The following is a 16,036-nucleotide window of genomic DNA, read 5'->3' as shown; positions in this document are numbered from 1 at the left end:
TTATATTCCACAAATAACTGTGATCATGTGATATTTCTCTTTCTCTGCTTGGCTTGTTTCACTTAGGATAATACTTCAAGTCCCTCCATGTCGTCTCAAAGGATGAAAGATCTTTCTTTCTTACAGCTGCATAGTACTCCATTGTGTATATGTACCACTGCTTTTTTATCTATTCGTCTACTGATGGACACTTGGGCTGTTTCCAGATCTTAGCTATTATAAATAGTGCCTCTATGAACATGGGGGTACATATATTCTTTCTGATTGCTGTTTCAGGCTTCCTGGGGTATATTCCTAGAAGTGGGATCACTGGATCAAATGGCAATTCAATTTTTGATTTTTTGAGGTAACACCATATTGTTTTCCATAGTGGCTGCACCAGTCTGCATTCCCACCAGCAGTGTACTAGAGTCCCCTTTTCTCCACACCCTCGCCAACACTTGTTTGATGATTTGTTGATGGCAGCCATTCTGACAGGTGTGAGGTGATACCTCATTGTTGTTTTAATTTGCATCTCTCTGATGATTAGTGCTGTTGAGCATTTTTTCATATGTCTCTTGGCCATTTGTATATCCTGTTTGGAGAAGTGTCTATTTAGCTACTCTGCCCATTTTTTAATTGGGTTCTTTGTCTTCCTTTTGTTGAGTTGTATGAGTACTCTATATATTTTGGAAATTAATCTCTTATTTGATGTATCATTGGCAATGATGTTCTCCCATACAGTGGGTTGTCTTTCCATTTTGGTGGTTGTATCTTTTGCTGTGCAGAAGCTTTTTAGTTTGATGTAGTCCCATGTGTTCATTTTTTTTCTTTGTTTCTGTTGCCTTAGGTGATGTATCAGTGAAAATTATTCTTCTGTATGGTGTAAGTTGATGGTCTAGTTTCATTTTTTTGCATGTAGCTGTCCAATTTTCCCAACACCATTTATCAAAGAGGCTGTCTTTACTCCATTGTATGCTTTTGCCTCCTTTGTCAAATGTTAATTGAGCATTGGGTCCATTTCTGGGTTCTCTGTACTGTTCCACTGGTCTATATGCCTGTTCTTGTGCCAGTACCAGGCTGTTTTGATTACAGTGGCTTTGTAGTATAACCTGATATTCGGTATTGTGATCCCACCTACTTTGTCCTTCTTTTTCAAGATTGCTGTGGCTATTTGGGTTCTTTTTTGGTTCCATATGAACTTTTGAAGTCTTTGTTTTAGTTCTGTGAAATATATCGTTGGTATTTTGATGGGGATTGCATTGAATCTATAGATTGCTTTGGGTAATATGGACATTTTAATGATGTTAATTCTTCCAATCCATGAACAAAGTATGTGCTTACACTTTTTTATATCTTCCTCTATTTCTTTTATCAATGTCTTGTAGTTTTTTACAAATAGATCCTTTACTTCTTTGGTTAAGTTTATTTTTAGGTATCTTAATTTTTTTGCCTCAATGGTAAATGGAATTGTTTTTTTAGTTTCTCTTTCTGTTAGTTCATCATTGGTGTATAAGAATGCCATCGATTTCTTGATGTAATTTTGTATCCTGCTACTTTGCCAAATTAATTTATTAAGTCTAGTAGATTTTTGATGAAGTCTTTAGGATTTTCTATGTATAATATCATGTTATCTGCAAATAATGACAGTTTCACTTCCTCCTTTCCAATTTGGATCCCTTGTATTTTTACTTCATGTCTGATTGCTGTGGCTAAGACTTCCAGTACTATGTTAAATAAGAGTGGCGAAAGTGGGCATCCCTGTCTTGTTCCTGTTCTTAAGGGAAATGCTTTTAGTTTCTGCCCATTGAGTATGATGTTGGCTGTAGGTCTTTCATATATGGCCTTTATTATGTTGAGATATGATCCCTCTATTCCCACATTGCTGAGCATTTTTATTAGAAATGGGTGCTGGATTCTGTTGAATGCTTTTTCAGCATCTATTGATATGTTCATGTGGTTTTTATTCTTCATTTTGTTTATGTGATGTATCACATTTATTGATTTGCAAATATTGTACCAGCCTTGCATCCCTGTGATGAATCCCACTTGGTCATGGTGAATAATTTTTTTGATGTATTGCTGGATGCGATTTGCTAGTATTTTGTTCAGGATTTTGGCATCTATATTCATCAGGGATATTGGCCCGCAGTTTTCTTTCTTTGTAGTGTCTTTTTCTGGTTTTGGAATTAGAATTATGCTGGCCTCATAAAACGAGTTTGGAAGTCTTTCTTCTTCTTGAATTTTTTGAAATAGTTTGAGGAGAATGGGTATTAGTTCTTCTTTGAATGTTTGGTAAAACTCCCCCTTGAAGCCATCTGGACCTGGGCTTTTGTTTGCTGGGAGAGTCTTGATTACCTCTTCAATTTCCTTAGTTGTTATTGGTCTGTTCAAGTTTTCTATCTCTTTCTGGTTCAGTTTTGGGAGACTGTGTGTTTCTAGAAATTGTCCATTTTGCTTAGACTGTCAAATTTGTTCTCATATAATTGTTCATAGTATTTGTTAATGATCCTTTGTATTTCTGTGGTGTCAGTTGTTACTTCTCTTTCATTTCTGATTTGATTTTTTTTTTTTATCCTCATCCGAGGTCATCTTTCCATTTTTGTTCAGATAGAGTGGGAGGGAGAGAGAGAAAGAGAAACATCCATAATAATGTTTTATTCTATTTGCTCCCTTAATTAATAAGTAGCTAGCTACCTACACTCGCACTTTGATGAATATATAGTTTGCTTCCCCTGTTTGGCTATTGTGAATAATGCTGCAATGAACATAGGAATGCAAATACCTCATTAAGATTCTGTTTTCAGTTATTTTGGATCAATACCCAGAAGGGGGATTACTGGATTATATGGTAGTTCTAGTTTTAATGTTTTTGTGAGTATAGGTCTTTTACCTCCTTGGTTAATTTGTTTCTAGGTATTTTATTTTATTTTTGATGAGATTGTAAATGGAATTGCTTTCTTAGTTTCCCTTTCTAATAGTTCATTATTAGTGTATAAAAATGCGACTGATTTTTTAATATTAATTTTGTATCTTGCTACTTAATTTATTTACCAGTTCCAATAGTTTTTTGTTTGTTTTGGTGGAATCTTTAGGATTCTCTATATACAAGACCATGTCATCTGAAAATAATGACAGTTTTACCTCTTCCTTTTTAATTTAGAGGCCTTTTATTTCTTTTTCTTGTCTGATTACTGTGGCTAGGACTTCCAGTACTATGTTGAATAAGAGTGATGAAAGCAGACATCTCTGTCTTGTTCTTCTTTTTTTAAAATTTTTTTTCTTCATTAATTTTAGAGAGAAAGAAAGGGAGAAGGAGAGAGAGATAGAAACATCAATGAGAGAGAACATCAATTGGCCACTTTCTGCATGCCCCTCACTGGGGATTGGGCCCACAACCTGGGCACGTGCCCTGACCAGGAATCAAACCAGTGACTTCTTGGTGCATGGGTTGATGCTCAACCACTGAGCCACACCAGCTGGGCTTCTGTCTAGTTCTTAATCTTAAGGGAAACGTTTAGTTTTTTCCCATTGAGTATGATGTTAGCTGTGGATTTGTCATATATGGCCTTAATTTTTAATTTTTTTAAATAACCTCCATGCTACTTTCAATAGCAGTTGCACCATTTTACATTCTCACCTGCAACGCACAAGGGTTCCAATTTCTCCACATCCTCACCGCCACTTGTTATTTTCTGTAATTATTTTTTTAAGGGAGGAGGAAAAATATTTTTTCTACTACCTTTTTCGGTTCTTGGCTGAGAAACCCCTGTAATAAAAATACAGATTAAGGGGGGAAAAAACACCCAGTAGTTTAATAACATTTATACCTTCTGTATGCATGGAAGAGACCCAGGAAAACTGAGAAACTCTTTGAAATGGCCCAAGCCACCACCATAAACGTCATCTCTGGCTAACGACAAAAGGTGGGGATGGGGAAGAGGTCAGTTGTGGGAGATAACCAGGAAAAAGCACTGTAAACAAGGGTGAGAATGTTACACAGATTGAAGTCCTTGCCTTTTGTACTGATAAGAATGTCTAGAGATTTAGAGTCCATGTTTTTCAGTACAGGAAAGGCGACAACCTTACACATGAAGATTTTCCTTATAAATGTAAATGTTTCTTGCAAAAGGATAATTTCTACTCAGTTTTCAGAACTTCATTTGTGTCTGCTGTTTCTTAAAGATAACCAGTTTAAAATATTCAATATGCCAAGAGGCATATACTGGGGTAGTATATGTTGTTCCCCTTTATTTATAATGACCTTCCTAACAAGTATAGGGTGATATTTCATTGTGATTTTTGTTTGTTTTGTTAATCCTCACCCCAACATATTTTTCCCATGGAGTATTTTTTAGAAAGAGTGGAAGGGAAGAGAGAAAGAGAGAGAGAGAACCATCAATGTGATAGCAAAACATCAATTGGCTGCTGCTTTCATACACCCCACTGGGGATTGAGCCTGCAACCTGGGCATATGCCCTGAATAGCAATCAAACTGGCAACCTTTTGATGCATGGGCTGATGGTCACCAGGTGAGCAACACTGGCCAGGGCCACCATAGCTTCTCTATCCACTTATCTACTGATGGACACTTGGGCTGCTTCCAAATCTTAGCTATTGTAAATAACACTGCAATAAACAGGGGTGCATATATTCTTTCAAATTAGTGTTTGGGGCTTCTTCAGATAAATTCTCAGAAGTGAAATTGCTGTGTCATAAGGCAGTATCATTTTTAATTTTGGGAGAAAACTGCATACTGCTTTACATAGTAGCTGTACCAGTCTGCATTCCCAACAGCAATAAACAAGGTTTCCCTATTTTCCACATCCTCACCAGCACTTGTTGTTTGTTGATTTATTGACAATAGCCATTCTGAAAGGTGTGAGGTGATGTCTCATTGTGGTTTTAATTTGCATTTCTCTGATGATTAGTGATGTCGAGCATTTTTTCATATGTTTGTTGACCCTCTGTATGTCTTCTTTGGAGAAGTGTTTGTTCAGGTCCTTTGCCCATTTTTTAAATTGGGTTGTTTGCTTTTTTGGTGTAGAATTGTATGAATTCTTTATAAATTTTGGAGATTAATCCATTATCAGATGCATCACTGACAAATATGTTCTCCCATTTAGTGGGTTGTGTCTTTTCATTTTGTTGATATTTTCCTGTGCTGTGCAAAAACGTGTTAGTCTGATGTTGTCCCATTCGTTTATTTTTTCTTTTGTTTCACTTGCTAGAGAAGATATATCAGAAAAACTATTGCTATGAGAAATGTCTGAGATTTTACTGCCTATGTTTTATTTTTGTTTTTGTTTATTTTATCCTCACCCAAGGACATTTTTGCATTTATCTTCAGATAGAATGAGAGGGAACGAGAGACGAAGAGAGAAAGAGAAACATCGATGTGAGAGAGACACATCGAGTGGTTGCCACCCACACGACCCCAACTGGGATGGGGACAACCTGCAACTGAGGTACGTGCCCTTAGTGGGAACTAAACTCGGGACTCTCTGGTCTGCAGGCTGACGCTCTAACTGCTGAGCCAAACCGACCAGGGCTTACTGCCTATTTTATTCTAGGATTTTTATAATTTTGAGTCTTACATTTCCATTTTGAGTTTATTGTTGTGTATGGCGTAAGAAAGTGCTCTAGTTTAAATGTTTTGCATGTATCTGTCCAATTTTCTGAACACCATTTATTGAATAGTCTATCTTTATCCCACTGTGTATTTTTGCCTCTTTTGTCAAATATTAATTGACCATAAAGGTGTGGGTTTATTTCTGGGCTCTCTGTTCTGTGTCATTGATTTATGTCTGTTATAATGCCAGAGCCATGCTGTTTTGATTACTATGGTCTTGTAATATAGTTTGATATCAGGTAGGATGATTCCTCCAACCTTGTTCTTCTTTCTCAAGATTGCTGTGGTTTTTCATGTTTTTTTTGTGATTTCATAAATTTTTGGAATATTTATTCTAGTTCTGTGAAATATGCCAGTGATATCTTGATAGGAATTGTATTGAATCTATAGATTGCTTTGGGTAGATGGATATTTTAATGTTAATTTTTCTATCCATGAACACAATATATGCTTCCATTTATTTTTATCGTCTTCATTTTCTTTCTTCAGTGTCTTATAATTTTCCAAAACCAGGTCTTTTACCTCCTTGGTTAAATTTATTCCTAGGCTGTTGGGGAGTGTGTGTGTGTGTGTGTGTGTATGCAGTTGTAAGTGAAACTGTTTTCTCAGTTTCCCTTTCTGATAGTTTATTATTGATGTATAAAAATGGAACTAATTTCTAGATATTTATTTTGTATCCTGCTACTTTACTGAATTCATTTATCAATTCTAGCAGTTTTTTGGTGGAGTCTTCTCTATATACTGTATCATGGAATCTGCAAATAATGACAGTTTTAGTTCTTTCTTTCCAATTTGGATGCTGTGTCTACAATGTCCAGTACTATGTTGAATAAGAGTGATGAAAGCGGACATCTGTCTCTTTTTCCTGATCTTGAGGGAAACACTTGTAGTTTTTGCCCATTTAGTAGGATGTTGTCTATGGATTTGGCATATCTGGCCTTTATTACGTTGAGACATGTTCCTCTATTTTTACTTTGCTGAGAGTTTTTTTTTTTTTAATCCTCTCTCGAGGACATTTTTTTGTTTTTTGTTCAGATAAAGTGGGAGGGAGAGAGAGGAAGAGAGAGAGAGAGAGAGAGAAAAATCGACGTGAAAGGCACACATTAAGTGGTTGCCACCCGCATGTCCCAACCAGGGCCGGGGACAAACCACTACCAAGGCACATGCCCCTAGCGGGAACCGAACCCGGGTCTATCCAGATAACAGGCCAACGCTCTAACTGCTGAGCCAAACTGGCCAGGGTACTTTGCTGAGAGGTTTTATCATAAATGGGTGCTGGATTTTATCAAATCCTTTTTTCTGCATCTATTGATATGATCATATGATTTTTATTCTTCATTTTGTTCATATGATGTATCATGTTAATTGATTTGTGGATATTATACCAACCTTGCCTCCCTGGAATAAATCCCACTTGATCATGGTGTATGATCTTTTTAATGTATTTCTGGATCTGGTTTGCTAATATTTAGTTGAGGATTTTAGCATCTATGTTCATCAGGGATATTGGCCTATAATTTTTTTTCTTTGCAGTGTCTTTATCTGGGTTTGGAATTAGGATAATGCTGGCCTCATAAAATGAGCTTGGAAGTCTTCCCTCCTCTTGAGTTTTTTGGAATAGTTTGAAAAGGATTTGGTCCAGGACTTTTGTTTTTTGGGAATTTTTTTTTTTGTTGTTGTTGTTAATCATTGTTTCAATTTCACTAGTTTTAATGTCTATTCATATTCCCTGATTCTTCCTGATTCCGTTTTGGAAGATTGTATGTTTCTAGGAATTTATATATTTTGTCCAGATTGTCCAATTTGTTGACATATAGTTGTTTATAATATTTTCTCACAATCCTTTGTATTTGTTTGGTGTCAGTTGTTACTTCTTTTCTGTCATTTCTGATTTTATTTATTTGAGTCCTCTCTCATTTTTTCTTGATGCATCTGGTTAAAAGTTTGTCAATCTTGTTTATCTTTTTAAAGAACCAGCTCTTGGTTTCATTGATCTTTTGTATTGTTCTTTTAAGACTCTATTTTGTTTACTTTTGCTTTGATCTTTATTATTTCCTTTCTTCTCCTCACTTTGGGCTTTGATTGTTGTTTGCCTTCTTTCACGTTCACTTAATCTTACTTAAATTCCCTCTTTAATTTCAAATGTATGAAAGAAACTACAAACTGTCATGCTGCAAGCATTTGAGATCTTGCTTCCTAGCATGTCATCAGTTTGTGTCAAATAAACTCATAAAAATTCTGTACAGGTTTGGACATTTTTTATATCGACACAGGCATTTCCCACAGAGTTGTTCAAGGTCAACTGCATAATTTGGAAATTAGTCCCTTGTGAGATATATGGCTTGCAAACATTTTCTCCCATTATGTAGGTTGCCTTTTCTCTTTTTTGATGATCCCCTTTGCTGTGCAGAAGCTTTAAGTTTCATGTAGTCCAACTTTTCTATTTTTGCTTTTGCTGCCTGTGCTTTTGGTGTCCCATCCAAAAATCATTGCCGAGAAGCGTTTCCCCTATATTTTCTTCTAGGATTTTTTCTTTATAATTTCAGGTCTTACTTGTAAGTCATGAGTCCTATATGAGTTGATTTTCATGTGTGGGGGAGTAACAAACTTTTCTCTACCTTCAAGGTTCTTCTGGGTGGTCTAATAATCAAATAGACATGAAACTGATTAGCATGAGAAAATAACCAAATTTAATACTTATGTATGGGAACCCCACTTGCAGGAGAGGTTTAGAGACAGAAAGGGGGCTTGAGATACATAAGACATTCTGAGCTAGGGATGAAGAGATGCACCGTGGGGGACTGCAAAGGGACATGGCAAGATGATAAGAAGAGCACACATTTAGTAAATAAAAGTTTGCCCTGCCAACTAAGTGGGTGGAAAAGGTTATCCCTGATAATCTCTTATGGGTAAGTTTTCTCATTTGAATTCTTCTAGGCAGTTAAGGGTCGAGGGCAGAAGTTTCTCTTAAGCCTGGGGCAAAAGTTGTCTTTAGCTTAAAATAATTTGTATACCACAGAAGAACATCTTGAGTTGATTCATTTTGGACCCCACACATGTAAAATGTAAGATAGGGGTCGGTTTCATTCTTTTGCATGTAGATGTCCAATCTTTCTAACACCATTTGCTGATCAGAAAATCCTTTCCTTATCGTGTAGTCTTGGCACTATGTCAAAGATTATTTGATTCTATATGCATGGGTTTGTTTCTGGCCTCTCTATTGTTGCATTCATCTATATGACTGTCTTTATGCTAGTACCATTATATTTTTATTTTTTAGTATATATTTTTTTACATGCCAGTATATTTTTGTTCAGATAGAGTGGGAGGGAGAGGATGAGAGAGAGAGAGAGAGAAACATTGACGTGAAAGGAACACACGGAGTGGCTGCCTCCCGCACAACCCAACCAAGGCCGAGGAAAAATTGCAACCAAGGTATGTGCCCTTAGCAGGAACCAAACCCCGGGTCTCTCTGGACCACAGGCTGACTCTCTAACCGCTGAGCCAAACTGGCCAGGGCATTAACTCATCTTTATTGTTGAATGTATTACAGATGTACCCCCCCTTTTTCCCCATTGACCCCCTCCTCCCCAATCCTGCCCCCCTCCTGCCTTCCCTACACTATTGTCAGTGTCCATTGGTTATGCATATATGCATAGAAGTTCTTTTGGTTTATCTCATCCCACCCTCCCTGCTCCCTTCTCTTTAAGGTTCATCAGTCTAACAACCAATTTGTACTTCTTAATTCCTTGATCTTTTTCACCTACCCCCCAGCCCCCACCCCCTGGCAAGCAACAAAAAGTTCTCTGTATCTATGAGTCTGTTTCTGTTCTGCTTGCTCATTTTGTTTGTAGATTTAATTGTTGATAGATCTGTATTAATTGGAATTTTATTATTCATAGTTTTGTTCTTCTTCAAGTAGACCCTTCAACATTTCATGTAATACTGGTTTGGTGGTGATTAATTTCTGTAGCTTTTTCTTATCTTGGAAACTCTTGATATGTCCATCGATTCTAAATGATAGCTTTGCAGGATAGAGGAATCTTGGTTGTAGGTCATTGCTTTTTATCACCTTGACTATCTCTTGCCACTCCTTTCTGGCCTGCAAAGTTTCTTTTGAGAAGTCAGCTGACAGTCATATGGGATGTTTTTGGCAATAAACTGCTTTTCTCTTGCTGCTTTTAAGATACTCTCTTTGGCCCTGGCCGGTTCCTTAAGTTCCTTGAGCAGCCTTATAACCAGTGTTTTGAACTCTGCATCAGATTGATCACTTATCTCCATTTTGTTTAGTTCTTTTCCAGGAGTTTTGTTCTTTTCTTTCATTTGGGACATGTTTCTTTGTCTCCTCATTTTGGCTGCTTCCCTGTGATTGTTTCTATATATTCGGTAGAGTTGCTATGTCTCTTAGGCTTCGTAGGATAGCCTATTGTTGTAGGTGTCCTGTAGGATCCAGTGGCACAGCCTCCCTGATCACTCCAGCTAGGCCCTCGAGGTGCACCCCTAGTGTGGACTGTACACCCTTCTGTTGTAATTGAGTCTTGATTGCTGTTGGCATGTCAATGGGGGGGAGGGGATCAGCTGCAAGGACTGGCTGTGCCCACTGACCACGGGCCTCTAACTACCTGGAAGAATCAGCTGTGTAGGGGCCCACCGCACAGAGCAAGACTTACTTCATCAAGGCTCTGGTGTCCAATGAGTCTGTTTATTGAGTGTGTCGTCTGTGGAGGTGGTTGGCTTGTGGTGTTTTGATGTGGTCTGAAGCTGTGCACTGGGTGTGCTGGCTCTGGGACAAGGTCAGCCACTGCCTGTGTTCTATCTAGGGCCACTGGCATAAGCTACAAAGTGATCTGCTGATGGATGCTCCTTGTGGTGGGCTTGGAGGTGCCCAGGAAAAGCCAAGTTGTGAACCAAGGCTGGTTGCTTCTAGTGCCAGGCCTGGGGCCACTTAACAAGAGGTATGGGGCTTGCTGAGACCAAATGGTGCTTGTTTGAGAGATTTTAGGAAACCCTGAAGCAGGATCCAAGACAGGCGAGTCCCATGGTAAAGCCTTTGGAAACATCTTGGGTGGTCCTGAAAGCTGAGTGGGGCAGGGCCTTAGGTAATCACCAGGGCAGAGCAAACAGTGTGAGCCAGGTTGCTGGAGTCCCAGATATGGCCACCCTCTGCTACCCCATTCAGCTTGGAGGGAGTTCTGAATGATAGTTGTGTTGTAGTTTAGTTATAATTTTAATGTGGTTATGGGAGGAGGTAATACTGCATTTACCTATGCTGCCATCTTGACTGAAAGTCTAATTTTTAATATTTTTTATTGATTTTGTTCACCAAAGGAACATCAGCCTCCACCATCAGTCTGTCCAGAGGAAAGCCACCTCTCCAGCCCAAGGCCAAACATCTCCGTTCTTCCCTGTACGTCTCTGGTGTCCCCAAGCAGCCTCCCCTCTGAGCTTAGAGGGAACAAATCCAATTAAGTCCATACAGGCCCTTTAAAAGGAACTGCCTGGGGCTCCAGAAGCCACAGCCTCCTTCAGCCTCAGTTCCCACTGATTTTTCCAGCCAGAAGTTATGGGGACTTCTCTTCCTGGCACTGAAACCCTGAGCTGGGCACCTGGTGTGGAACGGGGACCCCTCACTTCTCAGGGAGGACCTTCCCAGCTAAGGTGCCCTCCACACATGGGTGTGGGACAAGACTGTCTGCGCCTCTGCCCCTCCTACCAGTCTTGGTGTGGCTGTTTCTTTAAATTTCTAGTTGTAGGACTTCCATTCAGCTTGGAGGGAGTTCTGAATGATAGTTGTGTTGTAGTTTAGTTATAATTTTAATGTGGTTATGGGAGGAGGTAATACTGCATTTACCTATGCTGCCATCTTGACTGGAAGTCTAATTTTTAATATTTTTTATTGATTTTTTTGGAAAGAAAGGAAGGTAGAGAGAGATAGAAACATCAGTCAGTTGCCTCCTGAATGCCCACTACTGGGGATTGATCTCGCAACCCGGGCATGTGCCCTGACCGGGAACCAAACCAGGACCTCTCAGTCCGTGGGATGACACTCATTCCTCTGAGCCACACCAGCAGGGAAGCATGGGCATTTTAAGAATATTAACTCTTCCAATTAAAAAAACAGTGAAGTGTTGCAGACTCTGGAACCCCAATAAGTATTATTTTGATCTGAAAACAATCAAAGTCAATTGAGAAGCAGATATAAGAAAAGCTGTCTGCCTAACCCCCTATTTGCCTAAAAGCAGGATATAAATTTGTAAAGCAAGATAAACATTTTTGAAAGTTCTTTGCCTTCTTCACTCTACCAGGAAGGACAGAAGTTAATCACCAGAGACAACTCTAGACTCTTATCAGCCCAGAGACAATACCAGGAGAATAAACTTTACTAACTAGCTCTTATCGTCCATTAGCTTCACCATATATTTACCTTACCACAGTTTCCTGACCCAGAAACTCAAAATTCTTTTCCTTTGTTTTGTTGTTTCTTTACAAATTCATCATCTTTTTATTAAAACGTTCTAACCACCCTTTGAGTTACTCATCACCAAGTACTCGTGTGCATGCGTGTAATGTATGTGTTAATAAAGTTCTGCTTGTTGTTTTTTTCTTGCTAATCTGTCTCTGGCAGTCTAATTTGCAGGTCCCCAGCCAATGAACCAAGATGGGTAGAAGAAAAATGTTTTTTTTTTCTCCCAAGCAACAGAATGTCTTTTTATTTATTTGTCTTGTTTAATTTCTTTTAGGAATGTTTTGTAGTTTTCAGTGTACAAGTCTTTCACCTCTGTTAAGTTTATTTCTAAGTATTGGATTTTTTTTGGATACTATTATAAATGGGATTGCTTTCTTAATTTACTTTTCAGATTTTTATTCTTAGTAAGTAGAAATGCAAATGATTTTTTGTATGTGATTTTCTATCTTACAACTGTGTTTTGAATTAATTGATCAGTTTTAACTGTTTTTGTGTGTGTATGTGTGATCTTTAAGATTTTCTACATATAAGATCATGTCACCTATAAACAGAGACAATTTTACTTCTTTCTTTACGATCTAGATGCTTTTTATTTCATTTTCTTGCTAAATTGCTTTAGCTAAGACTACCAGTATTATGTTGAATAGAAGTGGTGAGAGTGAGCATCTTGTCTTGTTCCAGATCTTAGAGGAAAAGCTTCTACTTTTTCACTGCTGAACGTGTTAGTTATGGGCTTTTCATATATGGCCTTTCTAATCCTAGTTTGTTGAATAAATTGAAGATTTTTTGTTTCTTTTTGCTTATGAAATTAATAAAAATTCAATTTACATGATAAATTATAAACTGTTACTTAAAAATTATCATTGTAATTCATATTATTGAAGTTTCAAAATTCAAATTTTTTAAAATTCAGAGCAGAAATTTTGAAAATTTCAGAAAAATATAAGAACACAAAAAGAAAATTACTCATGATTTTATTCCTTAACTTTTCTTTAACTTTTTTGTCCTTTTTTGTCAGGTAACTTGGCCCAGACAAGAGCCAGGGTAACAGCAGCCTCAAGATCTTTGCCTCCACATTTCAGTGCTGGGAGAGCCAAGGTAAGTAATAAGTTTGAACCCAAAATAATGTGGACTGAAATGTGCTCCTGCCTGGGAATAAATTCTAGGTGGGCAACATTAGTTTCCTTCATCTGGCCTACTGCCTGGGTAATCTGGAAAAGAGACTAAAGGTCATTTAAGAATCAGAGACTAGGAAATTTGAAACAACATCATGGCATCTCTTACAATCTTGTATAGGGGCAAAAACATTTTATCTACCCTCTTAAGTTCAGCAGTTGGGGGCTGTGAAATAAGTGATAGATTAGCAAGAGAAAAAAATATTTTAATTATGTATATACAAGAGTTCACCAAAAATGACTCAAAGGCAGTTAATTTTGGTGCTTATATTCCATCTTAATAGGAGATGAGAAAGAGAAGGACATTTTTTGGAGAACAAATGACTTCTGGGAAAAAATAAATGGTCCCTTACATGAATAGATTGGAGGTGTAGTAGTTTATGACAATGTCTATTTAGGCTTTTTTTTTTTTTTTTTAATCCCAGTGCTGACTTGCAATAGGAGTCAGTCTTCCATGCTTACAAAATTCCCAGGGAGGGGATTTATGACAGTTGACTTCTGCAAGGCTCTGCTTTTAAGCAAAGAAAGGTTCAGAAAAAGATTCTTGCAACTGTTGATTCTTAAAATAATTCTTTTGCCACTGTGGCATATTCTAAACCTTTTTACCTAATTCTCAGAAAGATGACTTAAGATACAAAACAATGATACTTGAAAATAAAGTCCATTTATGGAGAGCTAAAGCACTTTTCCTTGAAGCTATCACCAACCTATAGAGGAGGATTACAGGGACCAAATAGAGTCAGCAGGGAGGAAAGAAACAAAACCCTTTGCTGTTGCTCTGCTTTGCCCTCAGAAAAATGAGCGGTGCACTTGTCCATGCAAAGGCAATGTTTGAGAGGTTAACAAATAAATACACACCATAAAATACTTTTAACCATTTCATCCTGTCAGCTTATATTTGGCAAGGATCTCAAGACTGGCTGGTTAATGTTTATTGTATATTCTAATATCAAAAAACAATTATGTTAAAGGTGATGGAGTAATTAACAGGTCACATCTCTGAAATTTCTTATCTCTGTTTACATTAATTATTAAATAATATATTTAATAAAGAATAAGCAATACATAAAAATCCTAGAAGAAAACCTAGGCAGTAAATCTTGGATATTTCTCATAGCAATATTTTTTTCTGAAATATCTCCTCGGGCAAGGGAAACAAAAGAAAAAATAAACAAATGGAAATACATCAAACAAAAAAGTTTATGCACAGCAAAATAAACCATCGACAAAATGAAAAGACAATCCACTGAATGGGAGAACATATTCGCAGATACATCTGATAAGGAGTTAATCCCCAACATTTATATAGAACTCCTACAACTCTACACCAAAAAAACAAACAACCCAATTAAGAAATGGGCAAAGGACCTGAACAGACACTTCTTCAAAGAGGACGTGATCAACAGACATACGAGAAGATGCTCAACATCACTAATCATCAGAGAAATGTAAATTAAAACCACAATGGGATACCACCTCACACCTTTCAGAATGGCTATTATCAATAAGTCAACAAACAACAAGTGTTGGTGAAGATGTGGAAAATAGGGAAACCTTGTTCACTGCTGTTGGGAATACAGGTTGGTGCACCTACTGTGTAATGCAGTATGTAGTTTTCTCAAAAAATTAAAAATGGTACTGACCCAGCAATTTCACTTCTGGGAATTTATCTGAAGAAGCCAAAAACACTAATTTGAAAGAATATATGCACCCTTATATTTATTGCAGTGTTATTTACAATAGCCAAGATTTGGAAGCAGCCTAAGTGTCCATCAGTAGATGAGTGGATAAAGAAACTAGTATATTTACACAGTGGAATACTACTCAGCCATAAAAAAGGATATTTTACCCTTTGCAAAGCATGGATGGACCTGGAGAGCATTATGCTAAGTGAAATAAGCCCGCCAGAGAAAGACAAGTACCATATGATTTCACGCATATGTGGAATCTAATGAACAAAATGAACTAGAAGCAAAAGAGAGAGACTCATAGATAGCTGCCTGACTGTTGTGTGTGGGAGTGGGGATGGCTGAGTGAATGGGGAGGAGGAATTGAGCAAAAAGATAAAAAAAGAGAAAGAGCTCATGGACACAGATGACCTATGGTGATTGCTAGGGAGAAGGAAGGTGAGGGGAGGTGGAGGAGGATATAGGGGGAATAAATGATGACGGATGGAGACTTGAATTGGGGTAGTGAACACACAGTACAATGTATAGATGATGTATTGTGCAATTGTGTACCTAAAGCTTGTATAATGTTGTGTCACCACAGTAAATTCAGTTAAAAGAGAATAAGCTATACAGCCACACATATTACTTTTTAATATTATCCCAAAATTGATGTAGACATATATATCTATATTTACTTTTTCTGAGAATAAGTCTTACCTCCACTTAATAGGGACTCATATAATTTTTTAAACAATAATTGTAACACTCACATTGGTGTTGCAATCCGGTGTAATACTCTATTGTTCAACCTCATAAATTTGTGGCAAGATTTTAGGACTGTTTAACATGGTGAGATTTACATAGGATTGTCTGTGACTCTGAGAGCTTCTTTATAGTACATGTACAATTTTGTTTGTGTTAAATACAGTTGATTCTCATTATTGATGAAAGTCGTGTTTTATAAAGTTGCAGAACACTGAATCAGCAAATACTGAAGCATTACTCCTAGGGGAAATATATAGTTGGGTTCCTGCAAGCCTCTGGTCCCATTTTTGGTAATTGATTAATATATAATTTTGTTTTATGTGTGTTTCCATTTAAAAATGCCATATTT

General features: G+C 37.4%; 1 protein-coding gene across 1 annotated transcript in view; it reads left to right on the top strand.

Moving 5' to 3' along the window:
• Positions 1-16,036, top strand: part of MYO3B (myosin IIIB) — a 425,394-nt gene that overhangs the window by 209,058 nt on the left and 200,300 nt on the right. Inside the window, exon 23 of the mRNA XM_036253347.1 lies at positions 13,096-13,175. Coding sequence (XP_036109240.1) covers positions 13,096-13,175 — 80 coding nt within the window. The remainder of the gene's footprint in view (positions 1-13,095; positions 13,176-16,036) is intronic.

The sequence above is a fragment of the Molossus molossus genome, unplaced genomic scaffold (genome assembly GCF_014108415.1).
Source record: "Molossus molossus isolate mMolMol1 unplaced genomic scaffold, mMolMol1.p scaffold_m16_p_11, whole genome shotgun sequence".
In the NCBI taxonomy this organism is placed as follows: domain Eukaryota; kingdom Metazoa; phylum Chordata; class Mammalia; order Chiroptera; family Molossidae; genus Molossus; species Molossus molossus.
This window is presented reverse-complemented; position numbering and strand designations above follow the sequence as displayed.